Source organism: Epinephelus lanceolatus, chromosome 8, assembly GCF_041903045.1.
Source record: "Epinephelus lanceolatus isolate andai-2023 chromosome 8, ASM4190304v1, whole genome shotgun sequence".
Taxonomy (NCBI): domain Eukaryota; kingdom Metazoa; phylum Chordata; class Actinopteri; order Perciformes; family Serranidae; genus Epinephelus; species Epinephelus lanceolatus.
Window position 1 is genome coordinate 31836391 of NC_135741.1, and position 27599 is coordinate 31863989.

A 27599-nucleotide genomic window follows, 5' to 3' on the forward strand; every position below is an offset into this window, starting at 1 on the left:
GTCTCATGCCCCATAATAGGGATTTGTGGGGCGTTTACCTATGCTCATTACGATCAACTGTTGCGCGCTTTCAAGTTATGAGGACAATGGGATTCATCATTGTAAGAATTCTGCTGTCTGACGTAGACTTTTCTTAGGACCTTTCTTAAGGACAAATTTAAGAAAAAACTTAATGGTGAATGAGGCCCATTGTCTCCATGTCTCACATCGCTGGGGGCATGCGTCATAGTTTGTTTAAATATCTTAACCTCAACAAGATGGCCACATGGTTGCTCCTCCCAACCATGGGCAGCACTGCTCTGCAGCCGCCTCTGTACAGCTTAAATCAGCAGGAACAGGACAGCACCTCACACGCCCACTGTCACACCAGTCCTTATTCTCCATAAAGCACACACCTCCTCTCCTTCTCTCACCTGAGTCTTCTGCTCTGTCAGATCAGCATATAGAAAAAGAGTCACCTGATTGAATGGGGCTGTCCAGGATTTAGCCATGGACATTACAGTTCCTGATATCCTGTCAGAATCTGATGCTGATCGGAGGTCGTCCAATTCATGATCTAACACCTGTACAATGGCTAGCAGGATGCTAGTCTGGCTGATGCCCATCTTCTCCATCTTTACTGATGTTAACATTTGAACACCTGGACCTGGTTAGCTGGGAGCTAGCAGATGTCGGCATGAGGAGAGCTTACAGACTGGTGAGTGGCTAGCAGCCACACTTTATCACTGTCAGATGCCAACCACAAAAAGCACCACCAAGACTTGCAATCGACTAAGAGCCTGAATTTAGCCCGAATTTGGCAGAGCTGATGGAGAAGTGGCTGGAAATGTCCACACTTGCATTAAAAAGATGACACTATAGTGACATAAAGCGCTCATTTTCCAGCCCAAAGAGATGTCTCTGCAGTTTTGAAACCAACCCTGAAATGCGCAAACATTTAAAACAATACAATAACAACAACTTCAATTTAAATCATGTCAAGAAAAGAAAGATATAAGAGACAGTGTAACAACTTGAGCAGAGTTTCAAAAGTACAAGTATCAAAAAGCAGATGGAGTCATTTAAAAATTTCCTCCTTCTTCATGCAGTCACAGTGATGCATTCAGGTTTTAACATTCGGCTGCCAAACACCATCCTGAACTAAAGAAACTGCCAACCTGGCGTTATTATTTCACAACTTCTATGTTTGCTTATTGGTTTCTGAGCTCAACATACCAGATCATATATGTTGGAGAAATTTTAGAGCAGAATCACTCACAACTGCAGTACCACAACACAACAACATACCTAAATCACCCGTACCAAATCCACCGACCACATCACCCCCATCCTCATTCAGCTCCACTGGCTACCTGTCCATCAGCGAATCCAATATAAAGTCCTTCTCCTCACATTCAAAGCTCTCCATAACCTGGCCCCCCAGTACCTGTCAGACCTTCTCCGCCCTTACACCCCCACCCGTGCTCTACGCGGGTAGAGCCTTCAGCTGCTCTGCACCCAGACTCTGGAACTCTCTGCCCCCCATATCCGTCAGATTGGCTCCATTGGACAGCTTAAAACCCATATGTTCAGACTTGCCTATCCGGTTTAATTTTCTGTCATGTATTTTATCTATTTTTAATGTTGTATTATTGGTATTTTTGTATGTTTTTATTGTAAGGTGTCCTTGGGTGCTCAGAAAGGTGGCAACAAATAAAATTTACTATCATTATTATTATTAGTATTAAATGTTTTTAACATCAACATGCTATCATTATTTGTTTCCTCCCATCAGGACCTCCACCTCCTAAGTGAATAGCATCTGCAACTTGCCTCTGACCCACTCCTGCAGCCTTTAGGCTTCTGCCACCTCCGCTGCTACGCTGGGTCGGTTATACAAAGTGTTAAACTGTTGTGGTAAAAATGTTTATAAGCCGAGCAGTAAGCAGGAAGGCATGGACCTGAACCCCTTTTTGTTGGATGATTAATGGTACTTCATCATCATCAGCATCATTTCTCTCTCTCTCTCTCTCTCTGAGAGCCTACATAACCACATAGCCAGCATTACTGGTATATGGCACCATACAGGGTACTGCTGCTGTAATTAGGACAACATGTACAGTGTGTGTCTGAGTGTGAGTTCTTAACAGGTTCACAGGCCTCTGCTGCCTGGGCCCAACATAATGAGCAATCTGCCACATTAAAAGGGTTATCCAACACTGATTCACGGCTCTCTATAGGCTGAATACTTAACGCAAATTTTTTTCGGGTCACTCTCCAATCAGTGATGTTGTCACAGGAAGCATTTGGTTTATCCATGGATTTATTAAAAAAACATAAGAGCTAGCTCGCTGTTTGCCCCCTGCTTGCAGTCTTAATGCTAAGCTAGACGAATGCATAGGTAGGAAATCTCTTTCTGTCAGAAAGACAGCAAACAAATGTATTTCCCAAAATGCTGAACCATTTCCTTCAGTGATCACTGCCATAGTTACTATATTAATCCACATGGAGTGATTGCACAAGATTGGCTGTTTGACAGTAAGAATCCTTTGCTTCCAGTCTTTTTACCAAGATCAATGTCACACCCCTGTAATGGTTTGTTCAATGCTTTTTTGCTTGTAATTGTTTGAAAGAGCCACACATTTGTACTTCTGAGGACCCCCATTTACATACCAATAATAATATTACCTTGGCCCTTACCCTAACTTACCTAATTCCTCCTTTAACACATCTCAGCCTTCAAACAGCCCACTGAAGTGCAGACAAAATGTCCTCTGTGTCAAGGTCTAACACTCAAGTGTGTGCTCACAAAGACAGAAGTACAAAAGAACACAAGTGGAGGATTGAAAGCACTAATAATAAAAAAAGGAAAGAAGCAGATTTTAAATTTAAGGCCAATTGTTATTCCTGCAGTTAATCTCACTCTTTGTCCCTCTCATTTAGTCTACGCTTAAATACTTCAGAATCTGAGATGTTAATTTTACTGCAAATTAACTGAAGAAGCACTCAAAGCGTGGGAGGAACGTTACTACAGTACGTTCAGTTTATGAAATGTAAGACGACAACTTAACAAGGTGCTCTCTGATCGCACTGCTGCTAAAAACTGAAAATATTAAAAACTAAAGGCTCTTCTCTCTCTGTTTGGATAACTTAAGTGGTGTCAGTCTTTGGATGACTTTGTCCTCATTACAAAGTTTAAATCTTACCTCCTACACACAAACACACACTGCTGGAGACACATCTCCACACACACACAAACACACACGCACATGGACAAGTCAGCATCTAACAGAACTAATGATGATTCATTGGGTTATGTAACACATACTGGCAACAGAGGAAATAAGTGGAGACGAGGGAGTTTAGAGGAGCTTGTTTTCCTTGAGGGAGGACAGAAGGCCAAAGGCTGATGTGGAGAGCTTGTCTGGTCACACGTGGACAACACAGCCGACCTGCTGATTCACTTCGCTCTAATAGCTCTACTTTAATAAAGAGTATGTAAATGCAATTTTATGTCAAGCAGATGAGAAACTAGAGAATTTAACAGTTGTAGTTTATGTTGGAAATAGATGTAAGGGATGCAAAAACTATAGTAGTATATTGTTACTAAACTATGGCTGGTGTTGCTTTGTTCAATCATGCTTCTCAGTTGTCAACATCTATCTTCTTACCCATAAACCTTTGTGTTTAAGGTTGTTTGCTCTTGGTTGTACGGACATGATCAGTTCTCTCCAGTTCAATACTTTATGATAGGCGCAGATTCAGGCACTGAACATGTACATATAGATGGGTATTTGGAGCCGCCTTATTACTGATGGGATTGTCCACAGCTGAAATAAAATACTACATGTATATACCTTTTTTTTTTTTTAAAAACGGGAAAACCTGCTAAAGACAGGCTATATACTCCTGAACCAATGCCAGTAGATTAGTATGACTTTCTGTTTTGTTTTTTACTGGTGTGTCATGTTAGACATAACAAGCACACTGGAAAACAGGTTAGAAAACAGTAGAAAGCAGTATGGAGGCTAGGGGAAATGGTACTGTGGTTACTATATTTCTTACTTATTCAGTGTCTCGTTTAAACTTGTTGCAGACTAATTTGGAACGATGTTGAAACACTGCTTGAGCAAATACGGATGGAACTTTTGCCAGTGAGTTATTGCATGTTGCCGGAAAAGTGGCAAAATTAGCATGTCCACCAGGGTGTCATATTTTAGTCACTGCCAATGGAAGCCAATTGGAGCTGGAGCAGAAAAATACCCGTGACTACTGCGGAGCCACTTGATCCAGGTATGAATGTCGATTGTAACCTTTTCCACTAAAGACAAAGGTCAGATGTTGGTGGGGAAGGGGCTTTAAATAACCTATAGTGTTCAGGTCATAACTGACCATCTGACTCACCAGGTATCCACTCGTCCTCGTCATCTCCATCGTTGTCGTCATCAGTTATGTAGCAGATATCTCTCTCCCTCTTCCTTTCATTCAGCCGCTCATCCTCTTGATCAGACATCCTGACCTGCAGGCTGCTGCTACCTCAGCATGTCCACAATACACACCTGAAACAAAGAGTAGAGGTATGAATGAACAGATGAACAAGTACAGACATACAGAAAGACACACAAACTAAAGCACTTTTTGATGTACGGGAAATGACTTGTCTCGGTTTCCTCCTCTGCCATCTGTCTCCACACACAGACAGTTTGAAGCTTTTCCCATGAGAGGAAAGACAACAGCTGTTTGCCAGTTTTGGTTTATCCCTACTCCAAAGCCCTCTACACTGTATCATAGTGGAGGGTGATGCCACCTACCTTTTAAGTTTAGGAAGCATTTTTTTCTTAGGGAGGACTTGGGTATCAAACATACCCATGCATAAAATACTCACCACAACAGGTATTAGCCACACTGTTTTGTCACTTGGAGAAACTTGAGGACATTTACATTATTTCCTGGAACCTATACTGCCTCATCCCAAACACTTATCCCGACCTTAACATAAGTTTATTTGTTTATTTTTTATGTTTATTTACTTCTGTTTGACAACAACAAAAGCTGGTGGTTTCTTATGAGAGTTTAGGACACTGCCAGCTCTGACTGCAGTGACAAAACCAGATGTTTTAATGCAAAACAGGATGTTTTTCTAACCCTGACCAAGTGGTTTTGTGCCTAAACCTAACCACACATAAAATTGAAAAGTGAAATGTAAAGAAACACAACTGCTACGTATAAAACGTAGAAATTTAACATGTCGGTGGTTTACAGAAACATCAAATGCCACTATTAAGTGTAGTGATTGTGTTGTTCTGTCCCCCGATAAAGGATGAGTCTCCACAATGTATGTGTAAGTTTACACTTTTGTTCCCACAGGACCATTAATACAAGTACACACACCCTACTTCTATTAGTGTTATCATTAATCATAGCGAGTTTTTTAGAATATATGTAAAGACGTAAGTCCTGCATTTAATTTGTAGCATTAAGAATTTTTCTCGCCCTTATGCCCCAGTCCACCTCATACACATACACTATTTAAAATTAGAATTAGCGTCTTGTGGTTGTATGCCTTCAAAAAGCTGTCAAAATGCAGTAACAGTTTAGATCCATGTCTGTGAAAACATGGATGTTCACACACATCTTCCCCTCGGAAGCGCACAAGATAACAGCACAGTTACAAGGTGGGCACCAAGATTAGTGTCACCAGTTCAGTATCTGACCAAATGTTAATTATTAAGTGGAGTATTGGGCAAACAAGCCTGTCTCATTGCACTCACAAAATGAGATGGACGCAAGGTCACAAAATCTAATCAGTTTATCCTTAAAGGGAAATTTCGGTTTATTTCAACCTGTCTCCTATCGTCCTAAATTTGTTTCAAGTGACTAGTGACATTAGCATGTTAGCCGTTAGCCTAGATACAGCCGGGGTGCACAGTAGCGTCAGACCTGTTAAAACGTAAGTGAACGGGCAACCTTCAAATGCAAAGTTAGTCCACTAAACAAGCTTTTTTTTCCACAAAGACCGCCTCATATCGTTAGGATAAATGTCAGAGAACATATAGAAAATGACATGTAAACGTGTTGTCTTACCTTACCGGTGTGCTGCCATGCTTGTTTACCATTTAGCTCTGCTTTTCAAAGCACGGCCGAAATATCGCGAGAACGAGCAGCGATCTCATAGCGTGCCTGAAATCGTGGACTAACTTTGCACTTGAAGGTTGCCCGTTCACTTACGTTTTAACAGGTCTGACGCTACTATGCGCCCCGGCTGTATCTAGGCAAACGGCTAACATGTTAACTATTATTTTTATGTCACTAGTCACTTGAAATAAATTTAGGACGATAGGAGATGGGTTAAAATAAACCGAAATTTCCCTTTAAGGATAAACTGATTAGATTTTGTGACCTTGCGTCCATCTCATTTTGTGAGTGCATTCATGAGAATGCGATGGACAAGGTCACAGTGACCTTGATCCTTGGCCATCAAATTCAAATCATTTTAACTTTAAATCAATGTTAATGTTTATGCCAAATTGAAGAAATGAGAGGTATGCAAGGTCACAATGACCCCTGACTCAAAATCTAATCAGATCATCCTTAAGTCTAAGTAAATGTCTGTGCCAAATTTGGAAAAACTACCTCAAGTATTCTTGAGGAATACCGTTCACAAAATGAGACATATGCAAGGTTTAAGTGGATGTTTGTGCCAAAGTTGAAGAAATTCCCTTGAGGTGTTCTTGAAATTTTGCATTCACAAGAATGAGACAGATGGGGTAACAGTGATCTTGACTTTTGACCTATGATCACCAAAATCTAATCAGTTCCTTGTTGAGTCCAAGTAAACTTTTGTGCCAAATTTGAGGAAATTCACTCAAGGCGTTCTTGAGATATCACATCCACAAGACTGGTACAGACTGACGGATGGACAGACAACTTGAAAACATAATGTTTGCAGCCATGGCGATTGGCGGGCCAAAGGCATAAAAAAACTGAAACTAAATTAAACTAGACAAGAAGTAATTGCTGCAACACTGCACGGGTGCTGTTGCATTCAAACTATCGATGGCATGTGAACCAAACATTTAAAGGCACAATGCAAAAGTGACAGTGCTGCAAAATGCAAAAGTTATTTTGAAGTGGATACAGAGAACAGCACTTGCCATTCGGGAAATTTGGGATTTAAACATATTTTAAGTTTAGTTTTAGCCACAAAACTGAGTATTTGAGTCCATTCTCACATTTATATAATTTGTGTTTTTTCCTGAGAAAAACTAATGGATCATATTCTTTGTTTCAGCTGCACTATCTAAGTAAAGAAAGGACAGGAGGATGGTAAGAGGTCCGTTGCGAGAGACGTAACAAAGATCATGACCTGCAGATGAAAGACAGAGATGCAGAGCAGATGGACAGAGGGAAATGTACCACCGAGAGACACACACAATGAGAGAGCTCTCAAGAGTGTCTGGGATGCTTTTAAAGCTCCATCTCTCAGCAGCAGGAAAATTATGCTTGCATTACTCACAAGCTTTTCACTGTGCACTGTGAGTGTAACAATCATAAACTGAAACCACAGACGGCTGCCGTGCCCTTCATTATCAGCTGTGGTTGGGTAAAAGCAAGTTTTTCTGTTCCTTTTTTTGTTTTATAGAGCTATAACTCTGTTGTGTACAACAAACATCATAATCATTCTTTAAATTCTCACAGATGAACACAAAAATATCATTACCAATGTCGCAATCCACAGAACCACTGAGGAAACCTTGACATTACAGAAATTCAAACAATATCGAAAATGACTTTCTCAATGCATTTTCCAACGACAAATACATGAATCACATGAATTCACCAAGGCCTCTGAGTCATTTTATAGGCTATTAATAAAGAGATTCATGGGGTTGTTTGTTTCGTTTCCCTGGCCTGCATGTCTTTTGACGCACTGGTCAGGAATACCGCTCCTATTTCGTTGTTTACATTTAGTTTTTAATGAAATAAAGGCTGTTTCATATTCTATTCTCCTCCTCTGTATTTATTTATTACTGAGGGGGCGGTTAAAAATTATGAGGGTGCAAATCTTTATTATGCAACATAGGTTCACAGTGAGCTATAAAGAGCGCGCAGACGTGCGTAATAGTCGCCCGTAATGACAGCTCGTCGCCGGTGAAACACAATAAACTGCACGTCTTCTTTCATGTTTGTCTCATGACAGATGGAGCTGACAGACAGACAGACAGACAGACAGACGGGTGGAGCAAGCGGCAAATTGGTATGAAAGCTGGTTCAGGGCATATTCGTCCATTTATGAATAAATATAGAGAGGAAACGCTTATGCATGTGCACCAAGATCCTGTGTTAACATCCTGTCGCTAGGCTACATCTTCTTCTTCTTCTTTTTCTTCTCCTTCTACTGTTTAATGGGGACCCGCGGGACCCGGCGGGACCCAATCCCAATGCAGCCCTCTATGCTTGCATTACTCACAAGCTTTTCATTGTGCCAGAGTGTAACAATCATAAACTGAAACCACAGACGGCTGCCGTGCCCTTCATTATCAGCTGTGGTTGGGTAAAAGCAAGTTTTTCTGTTCCTTTTTTTGTTTTATAGAGCTATAATTCTGTTGTGTACAACAAACATCATAATCATTCTTTAAATTCTCACAGATGAACACAAAAATATCATTACCAATGTCGCAATCCACAGAACCACTGAGGAAACCATGACATTACAGAAATTCAAACAATTTCGAAAATGACTTTCTCAATGCATTTTCCAACGACAAATACATGAATCACATGAATTCACCAAGGCCTCTGAGTTATAGTTAAACGTTTCCTTCCCCTACATCTACCGCTGTAAACAAGAATTATCGCCTTAGCTGTCTGGCTGGGATAAAAACAAAGGCTTTAAATAATATGCACTCCCACTCAGATGAGCCCAGACACACAGTATCAAAGCAAGGTTTACTCTTGATCACCTGCCAGCTCACCTTGCATAACATTACACAGCAGATTACACAACAGGTAGCTCTGGCCAAGTTGACTTACTGGCCTGACAGGGCGGTTTTATAAGCCTCATAAATTCTACCAAGCTGGCCTTTATGGACTTGTTGCTGGGCTGAGAACCAGTAACCAAGGACCTGGTCAACTCACTTTTACTCTGATGTCCTGGTTTCGCCCAAAACACGTGTACATGACCACAGAGCCTATTTGAATAAATGGATTGTAGATTTTTTCCTATTAAGAATTAGAATTACCATCTGTTGCCTCTGCACACCCGTCAGGCTGCAGGTACAGTTTACAGTTTCCATGTTTTCACAGACATGGATGCTTCACACACATCTTCAGCCTGGCAGCACAGAAGATCTATACAATCAGCACAGTTTTAAGGTGGGCACCCAAGATTAGTGTCACCGATTCAGTATCTGACCAAATGTCTCCTCTGTTCATGAGCTATGGCATTAATAATGGCCAGAAGTGTGTTTGCAGAACATTATGTCACAGTGAAGTTGCCCTTTTGCATATAAAATATCAACACTTAACCTCGAGTTGTGACCACTGAAACCTAATCAATTCGTTTTTAAGTCCAAGTGGACGTTTGAGCCAAACTTTAAGAAAGTGCCGTTAAGGCAGTTTTGAAATATCACGTTCATGAAAATGGGATGGACGGACGGACAACCCCAAGACATATTGCCATAGTGCAGGTGATGGCAACGGCTATCACCTGCACTGAAGCATAAAAGTGTCCAAAGGAAAACGTACAGACTTGTGAAAGATTTCTTAAAGAACACTTACGACAGCACTGTGGAAGTGGAATTCTGCAGTGCAGTTCAGGTGATGGCAGCAAGTTTGAGAGCAAGGTAATCATGCTCTCATTGCATCTCATTTTATTCCACTCATGTTCGAGGGAGTGAAATAAAAATATCCCTCATTTTCCTGTGAAACCTCCTCAAATCAGCTCAAGGACTGTGTGGAGGGGCCCCTGACCCACGCACTGACAATCACTGCTGCAGCACTGATCCTCGTCAAGACAAACTTGTTTCCTACCATGGGTTAGGGAAAGATAACCCCTTCAGCTAGAGGAAACCAATATTTACTGTTGGCAGATGACTGGTCGTAGCCCTAGGTTTTAGCTGCTTTATGCGACCCAAACGCCCTACACAACTTGCTCCCGAGAACTTTTTTTTGTGGCGACACAACCATGTCAATATTTCCACCAACATTTCTACATATAAACACATGGACCGCGGAACGCATCTGAACAAGGGGGGGCCATAATTTCAAGTCACGCAGAGGGGGTGGGGGGGCATATGCATTGAAACAGACAATATTACTGATGTATTAAATAACGTTGCGGAGCACTTTTTTTATTCCGACACCACACAGTCACATCTACAGTATACAGGCATGAACACGAACACATGCTTGCTCAGATTAACCCCTCTGATCCCACTCTAACATTCACACACAACAGGCCAAGCCTATTTACACATAAACGCACAGATGAAACTATAGCAAACAACAAAGTACATCCAGTCCACAACCACAACCAAAACTCATCTTGCTGCCTTGAATCTAAATCAACATCATATTCATTATCATCACAAGTCAGCACTCATATCAGACTGATGTGCAGAGCCACACACACACACACACACACACACACACACACACACACCCAACAACAAAACAAGCGCAGCTGCACAGTTACTGAAAAGTAACCAGAACGCTGAATTTCTGACCATTACCGCCCGCAACCGCAATGTGTATGTCCACTCCCGCCCGCACCCGCAAAACTCTGAGAATTTATGCCCACACAATAATAGAGATCGATGATTTTGTGTCTTCCCCCGTCCCGCAGGAGAAAACACGTCATTTTATAGGCTATTAATAAAGAGATTCATGGGGTTGTTTGTTTCGTTTCCCTGGCCTGCATGTCTTTTGACGCACTGGTCAGGATTATTAAGTTGTTTTCATTTAGTTTTTAATGAAATAAAGGCTGTTTCATATTCTATTCTCCTCCTCTGTATTTATTTATTACTGAGGGGGTGGTTAAAAATTACGAGGGTGCAAATCTTTATTATGCAACTTAGGTTCACACAGTGAGTTATAAAGAGCGCGCAGACGTGCGTAATAGTCGCGCGTAATGACAGCTCGTCGCCGGTGAAACACAATAAACTGCACGTCTTCTTTCATGTTTGTCTCATGACAGATGGAGCTGACAGACAGACAGACAGACAGACAGACAGGTGGAGCAAGCGGCAAATTGGTATGAAAGCTGGTTCAGGGCATATTCGTCCATTTATGAATAAATATAGAGTGGAAACGCTTATGCATGTGCACCAAGTTCCTGTGTTGACATCCTGTCGCTAGGCTACATCTTCTTCTTCTTCTTTTTCTTCTCCTTCTACTGTTTAATGGGGACCCGCGGGACCCAATCCCAATGCAGCCCTCTATGTCAGAGTACAAAAGTTACCTGGGCCATGGCCCCCCTGGCCCCCCCAGTTCCGCGGTCTATGTATAAACATAAGCTGCTTTAACTAGAGACCATCTTGTGATGGAATCACACCAGTCGTGATACAGTGATCTGCGAGGTAAAATGAATGTGGATAAGGGGCATAGAGTGGATGGATCAATGGCCCCTACCTACTTACTACCCCTATACTTCTGGCACTCTTGCTAGGATCACACCCATGTTCAAACTCGGCCTTCAATATGACTTCTGGCGACCTTCGTGAATGGTAAATGGACTACATTTCTATAGCACTTTTCTAGCCTTGGTGACTACTCAATTGTCATTCACACACATATGCATACACTGATGACAAAAACCTGCCATACAAGGTGCAACCTGCTCATCACTCACAAACATAGCATAGCCATCAGGAGCAATGTGGGTATCCTTCCCAAGGACACTTTGACATTTAGATCAACCACTGACCTTTCAATCGGAAAACAACCACACTTCCTCCTGAGCCACAGCCACCATTGCTTTAACCATACCCATCTTCAAACTGGGCCATCATTATGATTTCTGCTCCACACCTATTAAGTGTTGTGATGGCATCTTGCACGGTTGTGATGCTATCCTGGTGACAAAATCTGTCCACAGACAGACATATATACACCTCGCAAATTACTCAAGAACTCTTTGGTGGGAGTTCAAACTACAATAGCTGTCTCCAGGACAAACACACACAGACTCACAATGCTATAAACAACACATACCCCACTGTTGCTGCTGGTAATAAATTACTCTGTTTTCCCTTTAAAGACTCTGCAATTAAAGGGACTTACACCAGGATGTAAAATACTTCTGAAAGGTTTATGTGAGCATAAAAAATGTAAATGACATTAAAACAAGACTAAGAATCTACAGCTATGCTAGGAGCTCTGTGAAGCTGTACTCAGGCACAGTGGCGCTTTGAAGTAAATGCTAGTGTTACCATGCTAAAATGCTGATGTTAAGCAAGTTTAGTGTTTAACACATTCTCCATCTTAGTTGAGTGTGCTGATTCTGCTAATTAGCACAAAACACAAAGTACAGTTTTGCAGAAATTCGGTCCAAAAAACAAAGTTTTAGATTTTCTTTAAATTTTATCTCATGGTGGCAAGAGACAAAAAATTATAGTCTTATTGTCTTGCATAGCCAGATCTATCTTGAACTGTGCTTGCGCTGGAGAATGCTCTGGCAGAACCCATCATAAGTCCCCACAAAGGGTGAAAAAAATGCTATGAGTTGTTTTTATTTCTCAAAACCATTCACAATGTTCTTGGATGGCACTAAAACAAGAATGGAGCTATGGTGCACTTGCAAAATTGTGTTGAGAAGAAACCTGTTTCGGCAGAATTGCAAGATGCTGGCCGACAGAAGGCCTCATAAAACATTGAAAAAACATGTTAGCATGTAGCTAGCTAGCTTGGAGGTTGGTGTTTTATGCAAAGCGCTAACACACTGTGGCTACAGGCCTTGCTATGTGAGACCAGTTTCACATAGCAACAGGGATTTTGAAAACGGTAACACACAGGAAACAGAATAATATAATAATAATAATAATAATAATAATATAGGCAGCTAATAGCAGGCTTAGTATACACACAGTCTAGACCCTGTGATCCAAACCACCAATGTTTTTACAATTTCAAAGCCCATTGGCTGTCAGTCTGACAACGATATTGCCTCTGGGAGCAAGGGCCAGTATTTTGGGGGTTCCGGTGTGGCCAGCAGGTATCTGGGCCAAGACTTTGTCTTCCATGCTCTGGTCCTTTTGGCTAATCTCTATAAAAAGATATGTGCACATGAATGCAGATAAATAAAAAGCTGATAGAAAGCCATCAGCAGACAATACAAGGTTCTATATTAATGCGAGTGGATCAGAAATCTATTCGCCGCTGGTCAATTTTTACTTGTCCCTATTGTTTTATTTCTTCGCAATTAGCAAATAACAACAGACTAAAATGAACTGTCATGTTCAATCTTTATTTAAGCAAATGAATCAGAAGAAGCACACAGTGGTTCATAGATGCAGATCAACAAACATTCTTGTATTTTGAAAATGGCATGATAATCCTCCTTCCTTCTCCCTAAGGATGGATTCATTCCTCACTAACAGGCATTCTCTAACAATACCCACTCCACTTTTAAAGATAACTGAAATGCTCTCTTGCGCTCAGCTCATAAACTTTGTCTTTACCTGCCACCATTTTCTCTTGGTACTGTACATAATCAACTCTTCTGAAATGAAGATGAAGTAAGATAGCTATTTTCATCATCAGCTCCAAAAACAAAAAGATGTGTTTAATCCTTTTCACGTCTTGCTCAATTGTGCAAGTGAGCTGTTAGATTTAGCAGTGTACTGGCCCTTTACTCGCTGTGGGCAATTGGGCAATCCTTACTGCCGAGCCTTGCGATAGCTGCCGGGTATCAAGATTGCATTTCGGCCAATAAATTCCACCTCTCCACACAAACTGCCTACCTGCTGCTCAAACGCCATTGGTCGATACTACTCGCACTACAAGACAGAGATCATTAATGTCCAAAAGGTTGTGGCAATTTATAACTGTTGAGATATTTCAGTCAAAACACGAGCATCACAAAGGGCAATGCTGTTATCACCTTATCAACCAGAGAAACACATTGTTGGGAAAGTGCACCACATTAAATTGGGAACAAGCACATACAGTACTTGGATCATTCTTATGCAACATTACATGCCAGGGAAGTGTTGGCTGCAGATTTTGGCTGGGAGGCCTTTATGTGTGCCTCTTACTTGTGAACATACTGTTTGTGCATCTATGTCTACAGTTGCCACTTGAAGCCAAACAGAGTAACTATCTTAGTACTGACATGGAAAAAGCTGTTGACAGGATGTCACACTGCCAGGAACGTTACTGGCACCAAAGTAGATTGTACTTTACCAGTAATTCAGTATTCAGTTAATTATAAACTCTGCTTGCAATATTTTTACTTTCAAATTGCACAAAAACATGTTGCAGTTGTAGTGCAGAGTGCATTACCATGTATTTTATGCCGAAAAAGGACACTGTGAGGAATCTTTCTTGTTTAAAAAAACATTCCCTTAAAGTTATCTGACATGACTTCTACATAGTCAAATGCTAGTCACATGAAACTGCCAAAGACATACTGTACAGCTTGTTATTAGCCCACATAACTTGGGAGTCACAGCCAAAAACCGCTTGATTCCTTGCCACTGGGCTTTATGTAACTTTATATACCAGAGGAAAGTAGGCCAAACTGTTCAGTTCATGTCAGGCTTTAAAGCTGTAAAATAGCAGTTGCATAACACACAGTATATGTTTGCTACTTTGAGCAGCTCCATGTTGGTCCAACTTGTAGGTTAGACTTTTTTCTTAACTGACACAAGCTCTTACGTGATTTATTAACACCTGTTCAACATCAGGCATTCCAATGCAACCAGCCTGCAATAACTTTGTGAGGATTATGTTCAATGTTTCTGCAGAGTGTGTATTGATTCAGCTTTATGAAGGACGTCCACTGGGTGTTCAAAATTATACAAACACATTAAAATGTAATGAAACCATCCAGGTGTGTATAAATCCTTGGCACAGTTTCAAAATGAGGTTTCAGAAAGGTTGGATTTATTGCAGGGTTGTTGCAGTGCATTGCATTATACTGTTCTGTGCAGGTGTTTGTCTTGCTGTGTCCATACAAGCTAACTTCTCTTCAAATGTCACAATGTGATGCTTTCGGCTCTGGACTGATCTGACATTCTCCACAGGGTGCATCGTGGTCGAGTCTTGTTGTTTTGGCATTGAACTAGACAGTTTACACATGGAGCAGTCAAAGCCCTGACAATACAGCAGGGTGATGTTACAGTATCTGTTTGTTCACAGGGTTGCTGAAGTTATATTCTGCACATTGAAAAGTGAATGATGGCACTTTTTGACTTTGAATGCAACTGTTTTCCACACTACAACATAAAAGCACCTGACATTTGATCAAAGAACTCATTTGATTGCTGATACCTCGCGACAGTGAGTGGTAGTAAATATCTGTGCTGTACTGAAATGGCTTAATTAAAAAATGGCTTATTTGTCAAACACATTTTAATATGACACAACATATAATCCTTCAAGTTTTCATTATACCAAATACCATTTTTTAATACTATGGTCTGCATTTTTTCAGTGACGGCTATTCAGAGTATTTGCATTCTGTAATCACCTCTAGTAGTTGTCATTGTTACTGGCGGGGTCCGCCTTTACAGAGCGGAAATTAAATTGCCTTCACACTCATAAGGGAATCACAGGAAGAGATGCAATGGACGGATGTAATGTGGTAAAGCAAAGCTGGTGCATATGTGCGTTTGATGTAAACATTTAATCACAAGTTCTGTATCACTGTCAGATGACACTGTTGACTGTCTGTACCACAAAAAACTTAAAAATTAAATATGCACAGAAGGGAAACTTCATCTGTGCTACAGCTGCTACCACAAACTTACATTCAAACATTAAAAAACTTGTAAACGGAAAGTTGAAATCTTAACAGGGAAGAAGAAACCATCCGTGTTTCACACCCTATCTTACCTTACATAACCTCACACAGCGGGCCAAGGGGGTGTTCCAAGGACGTCTGATTCAGCCAACATGGCATTGTGGAGTACGATATTGCTTTTGGCTGGGCCAGACGGAGTGAGAAGCAATTTAAATTCAGTGAATATGGAAATGCTGATGAGGGCAAAATATAAAAAGCACAGAGGGGGGAATAAAAATAAAAAGAGGGAGGCATGAGGGATGATGGGACAGATGGACAAAGACAGGAAGAGATGTGGGAGTGGGGGTGTGTGTATGGAGAAGCAGGGGGGAGGGGAGCAGTCTGCTCTGTCTGGTGTCCTAAAATCACCCCCCATGACCGAAAAGGGGAGGGGGTGGGATAATCTAAATTTCTCTGGTAAAAAATAGGACAACACTGTAGGCTGAACCAGCCTGAGGTGATAAACATGTGGGATCTCCTCCCAAAATGAGTAATCCACCAATGTGAATATCTCAAGGCACATGGACACAAAAGCTGGAGCTGATGTGAACGATACTGAGGTCTTGTGACATAATAATCATTTAGAAACATAATTTCTGGGCAATGACCCAAAACTGTCTGTGTTTTTTGTTATTAAAGTCAAACTATTCGAGATTTGATTTTTTTTCCAATCAATAATGTTTGCACAATTAATCTCAAGTAGTTTTTCAAAATTTGCATTTTTTACAAGCATTTATCAGAACTTTGCTTGTTTTTATATCAGTTACTCTATTACTTTTTTGATTCTCTGATTAAATGTTTGGTTTATGGAATATCCCAAAAAAACAGTAAAGCACTCAAGATGATGTCTTAACATAACAGCAGCAAATTTTCACATCTGTGTATCTGGAACCAGGGAATGTTTTGTCTCAGTTAAACAACCATAACTATTAATTAACTATGAAAACTGTTCTTTTCATCGACTAATTGTATCAATTTCTTAACCAGGTCTTAGTAAAATGTGAATCTCAATATTGACAATGAATACATCCCCTTTTACAGGATATGAAATAATAATATAATAATGATAATAATCCGACAAGTCTTTAAATATTACACAGAAATTATTTTCATAAGTTTGAGGTCTATTTTGTACTTTTATTAATCACTTGGCTACAGTAGTGCAGTCCATTTACTTTCATTACCTGCGACCAACAGCTCAATTGTTTGCTCTATACATCCGGCGGTCTACAAATTTTCCCACCCCTTGGCAGCTACAGTTTTCACCCTAGGAGGCTGAAACCTGAGTGTGTCACAACGAGGTCATAACTATTGTAAATTGGCGTTCGTTTCCTATTTATGCTGCAAAAATGCTTTGGTTTGTTTGCATGAATGACGGGTACTTTGAGGTCCCTTTGTGAGAAGGTGGCTCCAGGTGAGTAACAGAGGGAATAGATCATGCTACAGTGTGGGGTTTCACTGCATCCACAGTATGGTTCAGTTTAGTTCAGTGCGCTTTTACATGTAATGTTATTCAGTGCATGAGTTGACGATGTGAATCCATCAGCACACCAACTTTGACCATTATTTAAGTATTTGTTGTCTTTCTTGGATGACACAGACTTTTAGTAATGAGTGCATCTTCAAGAGTTTAAAAATATATATTATTTTGACCGGATCATGTGACTTGCCTGAGCACAAATCAACTATTTTTAAATATCTCAATGAGAGAGACTCTCACTGACGCCTGTTCTATTTTGTTCTGAAAATGTAGGTGTGCAACGTCATTTAGCGGACAATAAACGAGGTGCAGATGTTCCAGCTACGTCACCAGTGACGAGAAAATATTACCTTACCCTGTTTCGTTAGCTTTTTTTTTTATCTTAAGAGAGCCGTACTACCGTATGGTAAACATCTACTCCTTCTAAAGATGATTTCTGATTTCTTACGACTCAAAAAACACACACTAACACAATGGCCAAACATTAACATAACTTAGTATTAACTCCAGCTCCATGTAAAGCGATCAAGAGGATGATTACCAACTAATGCTCCACTTACATCTTTATAACTGCTGATTTATTAAATCGGAGTTCTACTGTGAAACATAACACCAAATTTAGCAGAAGACGTCAGTAATGTCAGTATTATTAAGTAGTAGTAAAAAATAACTTCATATGAGAGAAGTGCAGCAAATCAGCAAAATATTCTCAGACTAAATGACTAAACCCAGAATTCAAAGTATGTTGCTGAGTGTATTAAATAACAGGAATTTCCTAATGTGGGTTGAGAATGCAGTCAGACAGGGAAAAACAGGGAACATCATGTACTGATGTTGGGTGACACACCTGCTATTCTTCGCAATGTCTTGTGAAACTCTTTCGGTTAATATTTCTGATGTCCTTCCAAGCATGTGAAAACATAGTGTATGCAATAAGAGCAGGGTGTGCACGAATCATGTCCCGTCGTAATTCAGTAAGGGAGAGTGGATATCATTTTTCAATACCGTACAATACCTGGTTAAACGAGACAGGTGGCAACCTATTCCTCTCTGTTGGTAGCCAATATCAAACTGTAACAGTGGTTACAGGGACAATCCTTTTTATTCTGGGTACATGTTTATACTGTTGTTGAAGACACAAATTGAACTTTGGGTGTGTTCCACATCGCTTACTTTTTCTTTTTACTTTTAATAGGCACTGCAGCTGCCCCTAAAAAGTACGTACTGCTGCAAGCAGTATGCACTCAGGACTTACTACTTATGGCCTGAACTTTGACCCTCTTGCTTTTATATCTGTTATCTTGAAGAGAAACAAACACCAGAGTTCACAAAAGATAGATCAACCTGAAGAGATCTATTGTTGTTACTTCGCAGTGTATAAAGTTTAACTTTAAAGTTAGAACTGCACAGATTGTAATTCTAACATATTATATTGACGACAGTGAAATTACATCTGTAGTTCTCTGTTGTTGTCATTTTCATAGTTATGTCCTGTTGTTTGTGATATTTATTATTATTTTGTTCACTTAAACAATTAATATTCAATCAATTCAATTGAGCCAATGTGACATACCATCTGCTGTGCAGAGGATTGTGGGTCACAATAGCCAGAAAAGCATGCTGGCTTGCATACAACTAAATCTGACCGGATGTAGTAGAACACAGGGCTGTTTCAAGACACTCTGGGGGCCCCAGGCAAGAGGCGCCTTGGAGGTCACATTGGTCATTGTTGCAGTGTCTATAGGGGTTCCATCATATTGTCATTGATATGGACCAATGTCACCGTCTCTGGGGCCCCCTTCCAGCTCGGGGCCCTAGGCAATTGCCAAGTTTGCCTGTCCGGTTGCGACGGCCCTGGTAGAACATCCCGGTATTTTTGGCATACTGCATTCTAGGGCATTAACAGAAAAGTCGATTTGTTGATGTGTCGACGTCAGTGGCACAAGTCGACACCCCCCAGGAGGAGTCGACAAGTCGTGTGTTTTTTCCCTCTCTCTCTCTCTGTGTGTGCTTGTGTACGGAATGCAATCGCTGCCTCTGATTGGCTTACACTGATACTTTATCCTTGACTTAGTGAACATACTCGGGCGTACTATAAGCGGAGCAGACTCCAGCCATTCGGGCTTTCATGGTCAAGTGCACTTCCGCGTTGTAGTTTGCTGTAAAAATGTCCGTGAAAAATCCCCGCGATGTGAAAAATATATGCCAAGCAGTCACTGGTGCGCGGAGCGGAGTCCGCGCGGTCGTAAAATCTGAGCTTTGCGCGCACAGGGCTTGCGGACGTCCACTTTGAGTCCACGCGGACCTCCGCAGAGTCCGTTCCACGTACGTTCCACCCGAGTATGTTCGGGCCTTGACAGACACACATCACATGTGTGGAGATACTTCACTTTCCTCCGCCATGTCAATGTGATGACGTCATCAAATGACTTGTCGACTCGACTTCGCCTTAATTGACAGATAAGTCGACCTGAAAAAAATCAAAGTCGTTAATGCCCTACTGCATTTGACATACTACATATTGGGACATACTGAATCTTTTCTGGCATACTATACAGTATAGTAATATGGGTATTGGAACGCACAGTTAGTCTGGTTGTTAGTATGGCGGCAAACAGCACAACAGGTAACCTACCAAGGCTCTGCAAAGACACTTATAAAATACATATTTAACGTCTTAAATAAAAAAAAAAAAACAGGAAAAGAAAAGAAAAGCAGTATTTTCTAAACTGTAGGCAAATTACTTTCATAAAGAACCACTGCTGGTGGATGGCCACCCTGATTAGCCACTGGGACTAACCATAGACAGGACCAGCTTATTGCTACTTTTGCTATCTCACCGTAAGTTGCGCCCATCATCGTTTCTATAGTAGCGAGAATAAGGTGGACAGGGACTGCCCAACCAAACAGAACTGCTTACTGTATTTATTATTTCTTTGTTTAAATATTGTACGATCTGTAACAGAATATCCAGACTGGCAGGAGTGACGCAGATTGTGAAACTGTACACAAAACTGAACCCTTCCTGATCAGACATAGTATAGTCGTACATAAAGGCCGAGGTTTGTGACTGCATTGTTGTTTTCCAGCATCCTTCAACCTTCCCTTCAACCCACCCGCTCCAACCATAACTAATTATGCGCCTATGGGAGGCTCTGATATTAAGTATCAGTCAGTCATGTGCTCTGCTGTTAGTGTGATGGAGACTCTTCCCACAGAACAGCTACAAATATCCAAAGCTAAACAACAAAAGTCCAAAAATATGACATGATATTATCATTTACACACACCTTAGACCTTATCTTCTGGTACATTTTGATTTTATGGGGTGAACATACAGACTCTATACTTTCTATTACATCACTGCCCCAGTTTGATAATGCAGGTGCATTCTTACACGGATGTGTGTCCTACTGAGGGTTTATTGGAAAAAATGCTTCACATATGCACTCAAAGAGAAACATACCATGTAATTACCCCTTTACCTCTTGAAAGCCCCCCGAAGGAGAGAGGGAAAGAGAGGGAGAGAGAAATAAAAATGAATGATAAAGGAGGGGGGCAGTGAGAAGACAGCTGCTTGCATAAGCTGCCTTACATAAGATCTGGCTAATAATGCCACTGTTCAGCTTATGAGAAAAAAAAAAGTTGTACAAGATGTATGCCAAGATGCAAGGACATTGTACACACACACACACACACACACACACACACACACACTCTAATTTCACCACTTCTTCTCCCTCCCTCTCCTTCACAGAACTTGAAAGTCGGCTTGAAAATCACCACACACTCTTTTTATAACACACACACACACACACACACACACCTGCATTTATAAAGGACCTTCGCTGACATAATGCGTTCCCCTGCTCCTTACCTTTACTTTAGCCTAAAAATAATATCAGACCTTAACCCTCAGGTTAGAATGAATTTCCCTTAATATCCCAAAACGTCCTCACTCTCAAGGTCTGAAAACCCAAAGTGGTTTTCGGACCTTACCAAACGCACACACACACACACACACACATACACACACTGGCCTCGTACCCTGAGTTCATACGTCAGCAGCATTGAACAGTGTGTACCAGGGCCTCATTATAAACCCTGCAGGAGCTCAAGGCAGATTTAAACGAGGGTGGAGACAAAAGAAAGAGAGTGGAAGGGGGGGTGGGGGCAATAAAGAACCAAGAAAATGGACTGCATCAAGTCAAACTTGTCTTATTCGGCACGATCTGTTCAGATTAAATCACTCTCAGATTTGCTTAGAGTTACAGGCTATTTTTTAAAACGAGCTCTTTAGAAATGACAGCATGAGAGACTGAACAGAGGCTTCGGTTCATAATTTGAATTAAAGAGGACTGACCATGGCTGTTGCATATTAAAATGCCTTTCCCTTGCACCTCACCTTCTGCTGAAGGTGTCAACACGTTACTTCAAAAATGGATGGGATCGGGAGATTAAACAAAAGCGGAAAAATTAAAAGGCAACCCTGCCAGAAAATGAACAAAAAGCTAATTGAGTAGAAACAATTTGCTTGAGAAGGATATTTTCATTAAATTCTCAACCACTAACAACAGACTAGACTCCTCCTTTGATAAACTCACTAACAGACCAACAGTCTGATGATGCACTACACCAAGGTCAACTGACCGAGCGCCGGCTGCTGTTTTCCAAATGTACGTCATTTGCAAGAATAATAATGCTCCAATTTGTGGCTCTGAAAATGGATATTGTGTAACACCTTGCTTTTATACTGGACTGGCTTACAGACTTAGAAGATCTGCATCACATCCCCTCGCTTGTGTAACAGAATTACACAATACTGGATGCTGGTGGGGAGGGAGGGGGTTAACCTATCAAGTCTTTCATGCTTTTATTCAAAGGCACCAGGACACATAGATACTGTTCAAATACACACTGTGTTTGCAAAATCCTCTACCTTTAGTCTGTGTGTGTCAGTGCAGCTTGCTCCCTTAGGTTTACGTCTCTTCATTATCCCATGCAGAGGCTTAATACTGAATGGTGTGGTGGAGCGAGGAAAAAAAAGATTCTGCTGATGTGGACAGTACTGATGATTCATGACTGGATTTACTGACTGGACATCAGATCAGGACAGGGACCTGATTACCACAAGTAGGCTAATGATTATTTGTCCCAAATCCTACATACTGAGCCTATACAGTACATTCTACATGATACTTGTTATGATAAACTGTTTTAGCAGTTTGTAGTGCTCCCTGTATTGCTTCATTGATACATATTGATCCTGAATAATAACAATTTTAAAGATTATCACTATCTTTTTTGGCATTTTTCCTTTATTGAACAGGACAGCTATTAGAGTGAAAGGGTGAGGGAGTGAGGGGATGACATGCAGCAGAAGGCCGTGGGTTGGAACTGAATCTGCAGCCGCTGCGGTAAAGACATAGCCTTTGTATATGGGGTGCCTGCTCTACCAGGTGAGCTAGTTTACGCCCCTGAAATACATTTAATACTAATTTTCTGCAGTATCGACACACGCGCTTTGTCACTCTCTGTTGTTGTTATTGTTTACTACAGTCATATGCTGTTCTCTGCTACTAATCAAGAAAACAAAATCATCTTTGTACTTTTATAGCCTTCTTATATTTATCTTTTAATTAAAATGTCACATTTCAATCCTGAAATGTCTGTTTTTCCCCCATGGTAAACAGAAAATAGTATCAAATATTGATATTGTTCAAGGTACTGTAATAAAGTTAGAAATTCCAGTATCGTTATAACACTAACAGCTTAAAAAAAAAAAAATTTAACAATGTAGCGTAGGAAATGATAGAATATTTATTTTTGGTCCTCCTCTTTTTAGTATGTTTCGCAGCTACCCACAATTTATTTTGAGGTTTTCCAGGTGTGAGCATGGACGTATAAAGAAAACTGGATACAGCGTCAGAGGGGGGGCCCTGTTCATTCCTATGAAAATTACTCAGTGGTGCATGAAGCCAAGAAAGTTTGATTTCCTTGTGTAAAATTATCCGAATATTCCACTGTGCTTCTGCATTGTTGGGCCAATACAGCAGGTGAACTCGAGACTTCCACCAGCGGAGCAGCTCACTTCCGGATAAGCACTCCACTGCCTTGAAGCGGGATAAAATGATTTTATCATGCCGCTCTTTTAAACTTGCAAAAAGTTATAGGATAGAATGGATCAAATCCTTACAGTGAAACAGGTCATTTCACAAGGGTTGTGACACTCAAAAAAAAAGGTTATCCACTGATTAACAGACATCTCTTTACAATTTGAGTCTTTTTGGGCCCAGTGGCATCAGATGACAAATGAAAATAGTAATGCCACAGTTTGGCTGACACAAAAATTGGAATCCAAGTTGGGTGCTGTTTCAGGGGGCTCGGGTGAGCAGTTTTCTTTGTGCAGTGGATTGTGAGAGAATCCTGCTCATCAACAGCACACTCAAATATAAACCGTATTTAGTTTGCATGCTGTTTGCTGGAGAAGATTTAATTTGTCACTTCTAAAGTGTGAACACACTACATGAAAAAAAATCTACTCAGCATTAGTGTGTAGTATGGAAGTAGGACAGAGCATTTGTCCACTAATCAACTAATTAATGACTTATCAAACAATGTTTCAGCACTGACTAGGAACCCAAAGAATTGTTTTGTAATCTTTAAAACACACCGCACTGTGTTTTGCATCAGTTCAATGTCCAGTATTCACATCAATGTGCAGTATTTGCTTTGTTTGCAATATGTCATATCCAAATAATCATGTCTCAGAGTTCATATACACTTGGCCTCAACCAAGCTAATATTATCTGATGTGTAACATGTTCTTCTAACACCTGCAGCCTGCTGATTCTAATCTGGTCCTGCAGATCGCTCAGATCCAATACATGTTTTCCTAATTCTGTCTTTAAACCTGTAAATACCTACAACACAGACAAGTTCATTCTGGATTAGCCTGCATTTAATACTTTGGCCTAAAGGTCTTGCACAAATCAGTGACCTGGATCAGTGAACAACGCTGACCTGCGGCAACTCGCTTCAGAGGATATTTTTAAACAGGTAAACCCTCGAGCCAATCCCACCCTCCCTGGGTGTCATCTCTAATCCCCGCCCACCTGTGCTCCCTTTGGCCTGCAGCATCTCAGCACAGTTTAACAATGAAAACGAGAAGAAAAACAGAAACCACACCCAACAGTGATCATATCTCTTGTTGTGGAGCTTTTAGAAGCCAGACGGGGAAAACAAAGGGAATTCTTCGAAATTCCTACTGACAGCTTAAGTCAAAACACTGTGTTCATTTTTGTTCTGACATCTGCACAGCATCAAACCAAGAGCATGAGCACGTAACTAATGCAGGAGGTCACACACTTAATCGATACGTTCTGAGCCCATGGTTGAACTGGGAAGGGGTCGAGAGGCAGCGAGGGAGGGATCAGAAATCACTGCCGTGCCTGGATGATCTCTAATTGGATGCTACTGGCTCTTCTACAGCCAATCAGTGAGGGTTTAGAGGGTTCACTGGGTTGCTTTAGGTTCACATGAGGACACTGGAGGGGAAGGGTCTCCTCTGCGCAACCCATCTGACCCTCAGCTACAATAGGAAGCGCCTTATCCTACAGGCAGCCTATACAAAACTGCTGTAAAAAACCTTGAAGAATTTAGAGAAGAAGACTGCACAGACACTGAAGAGTTAAGTAAAAAAATTAAAGATAAAATTAAAAGCAAAACAGTTTATGTCACCTCTGCCCTGATGGTGTGACAACACAAGTTTGTAGTTGGAAAACAGCAATCAATTATATGTTGTTTTTCTGAGTCATGATATCATTTTTCTTTACAGGAATCAATTTCCTTCCACGATCAACATCTTAGACAGATTCTTTTTTAAAACCATGTTGGCGAGCCAGCAAATGTTTATCAGAATAAATCCAATCTCAGATTTTCCCATCTGTTTCTGCCAACCTTATCTTCCCTCACAGGTTTATCAGATACACTAAACATCTAAAAAGGGAATGTGATCCAACAGGGAAAACCAAGTGTGGATGACAGACTGTTCATCAAAAATATGGTGTAGAATAGATTGTGTCAAAAGATGGATTGATTGCTGAACCACAAAACAACAAATTGTGATCAAAGACTTAAGTCTGCAGTTGAGTTTAAGGTGTGTTCGTTTACAACTGAGATGAATTTTCCATTAGCCTAAACAGTCATTTTTAGGTATCTTATGATCCCTTGTTACTGCCTCTTTATAGACTTTTACATCTTTTAGAAAGCACTGAAATGATCAGTCAATTAGTGGATCAACAGACAATTTAATCAATGACATTACTCTGAGAAAAGTTTGTCATTTAAACTACTAATTTAACAAATACCATACACTCACTGCTGAACCGTTGTTTGAACAAAACAAGAAATGAAGACAGCACCTTAATCAACAGATTAATTAATTAACAGATTACTAATTAGTTTCCACACAGACTTGAAAATAATCATTAAAAACAGTCCTTCTCTTACACACACACACACACACACACACACACACACATATATATCAGGGCTAACTTTTTTCCCAAGGAGCACATGTGCTCCTAAGTTGAAAAAGTAAGGAGCACACAAAGAACTTTAGGGGCACAATGTAAATTGATCAAATGATGTGTTTTCCGTAATAAACGTGATGCAAATAGACATTTACAAGCAAAATTATTTAATTAATTTGTATACAAAATGTACAGAAAGGTAAAATCATCAAGCTTTGAAAAAGTATTGCAATTTAATTTTGTCTTTAATGTTATTATCTTATATTATCTTTGCAATATGATTATCTTATATAATGTTATTACTATCCCAAAACATTCTCCAGGTCCTCTGAAACTCTGCAGGACTTATTTCCACCCTGCCCAGCAGCGGTACCGTAGCGAACGGTCCCTAACTGCGGAGAGAACGGAGCAGGCTTCCCCGGAGGTCCGCTGCTTTTCCCGGTCCCTCGTCTCCACCACACTTTGACTTATTCCCACCCAGCCGACAGCCTGGCCGTGGAGAACGGTCCCTAACTGTGGGGAGAACGGAGCAGGCTTCCCCGGAGGTCCGCCGCTTTCCCCGGTCCCTCGTCTCCGCCACACTTTGACTTATTCCCACCCAGCCGACAGCCTGGCCATGGAGAACGGTCCCTAACTGCGGAGAGAACGGAGGAGGCTTCCCCAGAGGTCCACCGCTTAACCTGGTCCGTCTTCTCCGCCACACTTTGACTTATTTCCACCCAGCCAACAGCCTGGCCGTGGAGAACGGTCCCTAACTGCATCAATAAGTGATTAACATAGGGGGGATCAAAATAAAATAAATAAATAAATAAAATAAAAATCAACCAGCCACCCCCATCCCCTGACAAGTAAAGAACAGTCCCTAAAGTGCGGTGAGGTTTGTGGGCCGTTACCTGCGTCAAAGAGAGAAATGTGAATGGCTCGTTTCTCCTCTGACACGCCACATACCTGCGTACCGCCACAGCTCAGTTGTCCAGGTACTACTGGGCAGTCATGACACCAATGAAAGAGGAAATTACTGGACCTGGAGTCGGACTTCTCTGTCGCCGGTAAGCCGTTATCTTGCGCCGCAGAGCACTATGAGCCTCCGCCGTATTCCTGTCTGTGACCCCCGTTCAACCCACAACTGCTGGTTGAAACGTGATAATAGGGGCGCCCCAGCACCCGCTCCACTAACTTGACGTGGAAATGAGTGGTAGTCTAGAAAACTGGCGAGTTTTTTTTTTTTTTTTTTGGAGGGCGTTCGTGCGCCCTCACATACATTGCGCCCTGGGTGGTCGCCCACATTACCCACAGCAAAAACCATCCCTGCCTCCGCCACACTTTCACTTATTTCCACCCTGCCAACAGTGGGACTTATAGTCATTGTGCCGACAGTGGCTTGGAAAACTGCCCATAACCGTGTCACACAGGGAAGAGGGAAGGCGGCTGGAGTTCCTCCAACATTTGCGGTTAGATTATCATATTTTTTTTATTGACAAAAATATAGGCTGCTTCGGCTGATTTTTTTATGCACACATGTGCCCCTAAATATTTAGGGGGAAAATAAAATAGATTAAAGTGAATGAGACTTAATATTTAGTTGCAAATCCTTTGCTTTCAA

At 41.1% G+C, this 27599-nt stretch overlaps 1 protein-coding gene across 1 annotated transcript in view; it reads right to left on the reverse strand.

Moving 5' to 3' along the window:
* LOC117258922 (helicase ARIP4-like) overlaps positions 1 to 27599 on the reverse strand; it is a 99185-nt gene that overhangs the window by 58165 nt on the left and 13421 nt on the right. Inside the window, exon 2 of the mRNA XM_033630165.2 lies at positions 4384 to 4538. Within this exon, the coding sequence (XP_033486056.1) occupies positions 4384 to 4492 (109 nt within the window). The 5' untranslated portion in view covers positions 4493 to 4538. The remainder of the gene's footprint in view (positions 1 to 4383; positions 4539 to 27599) is intronic.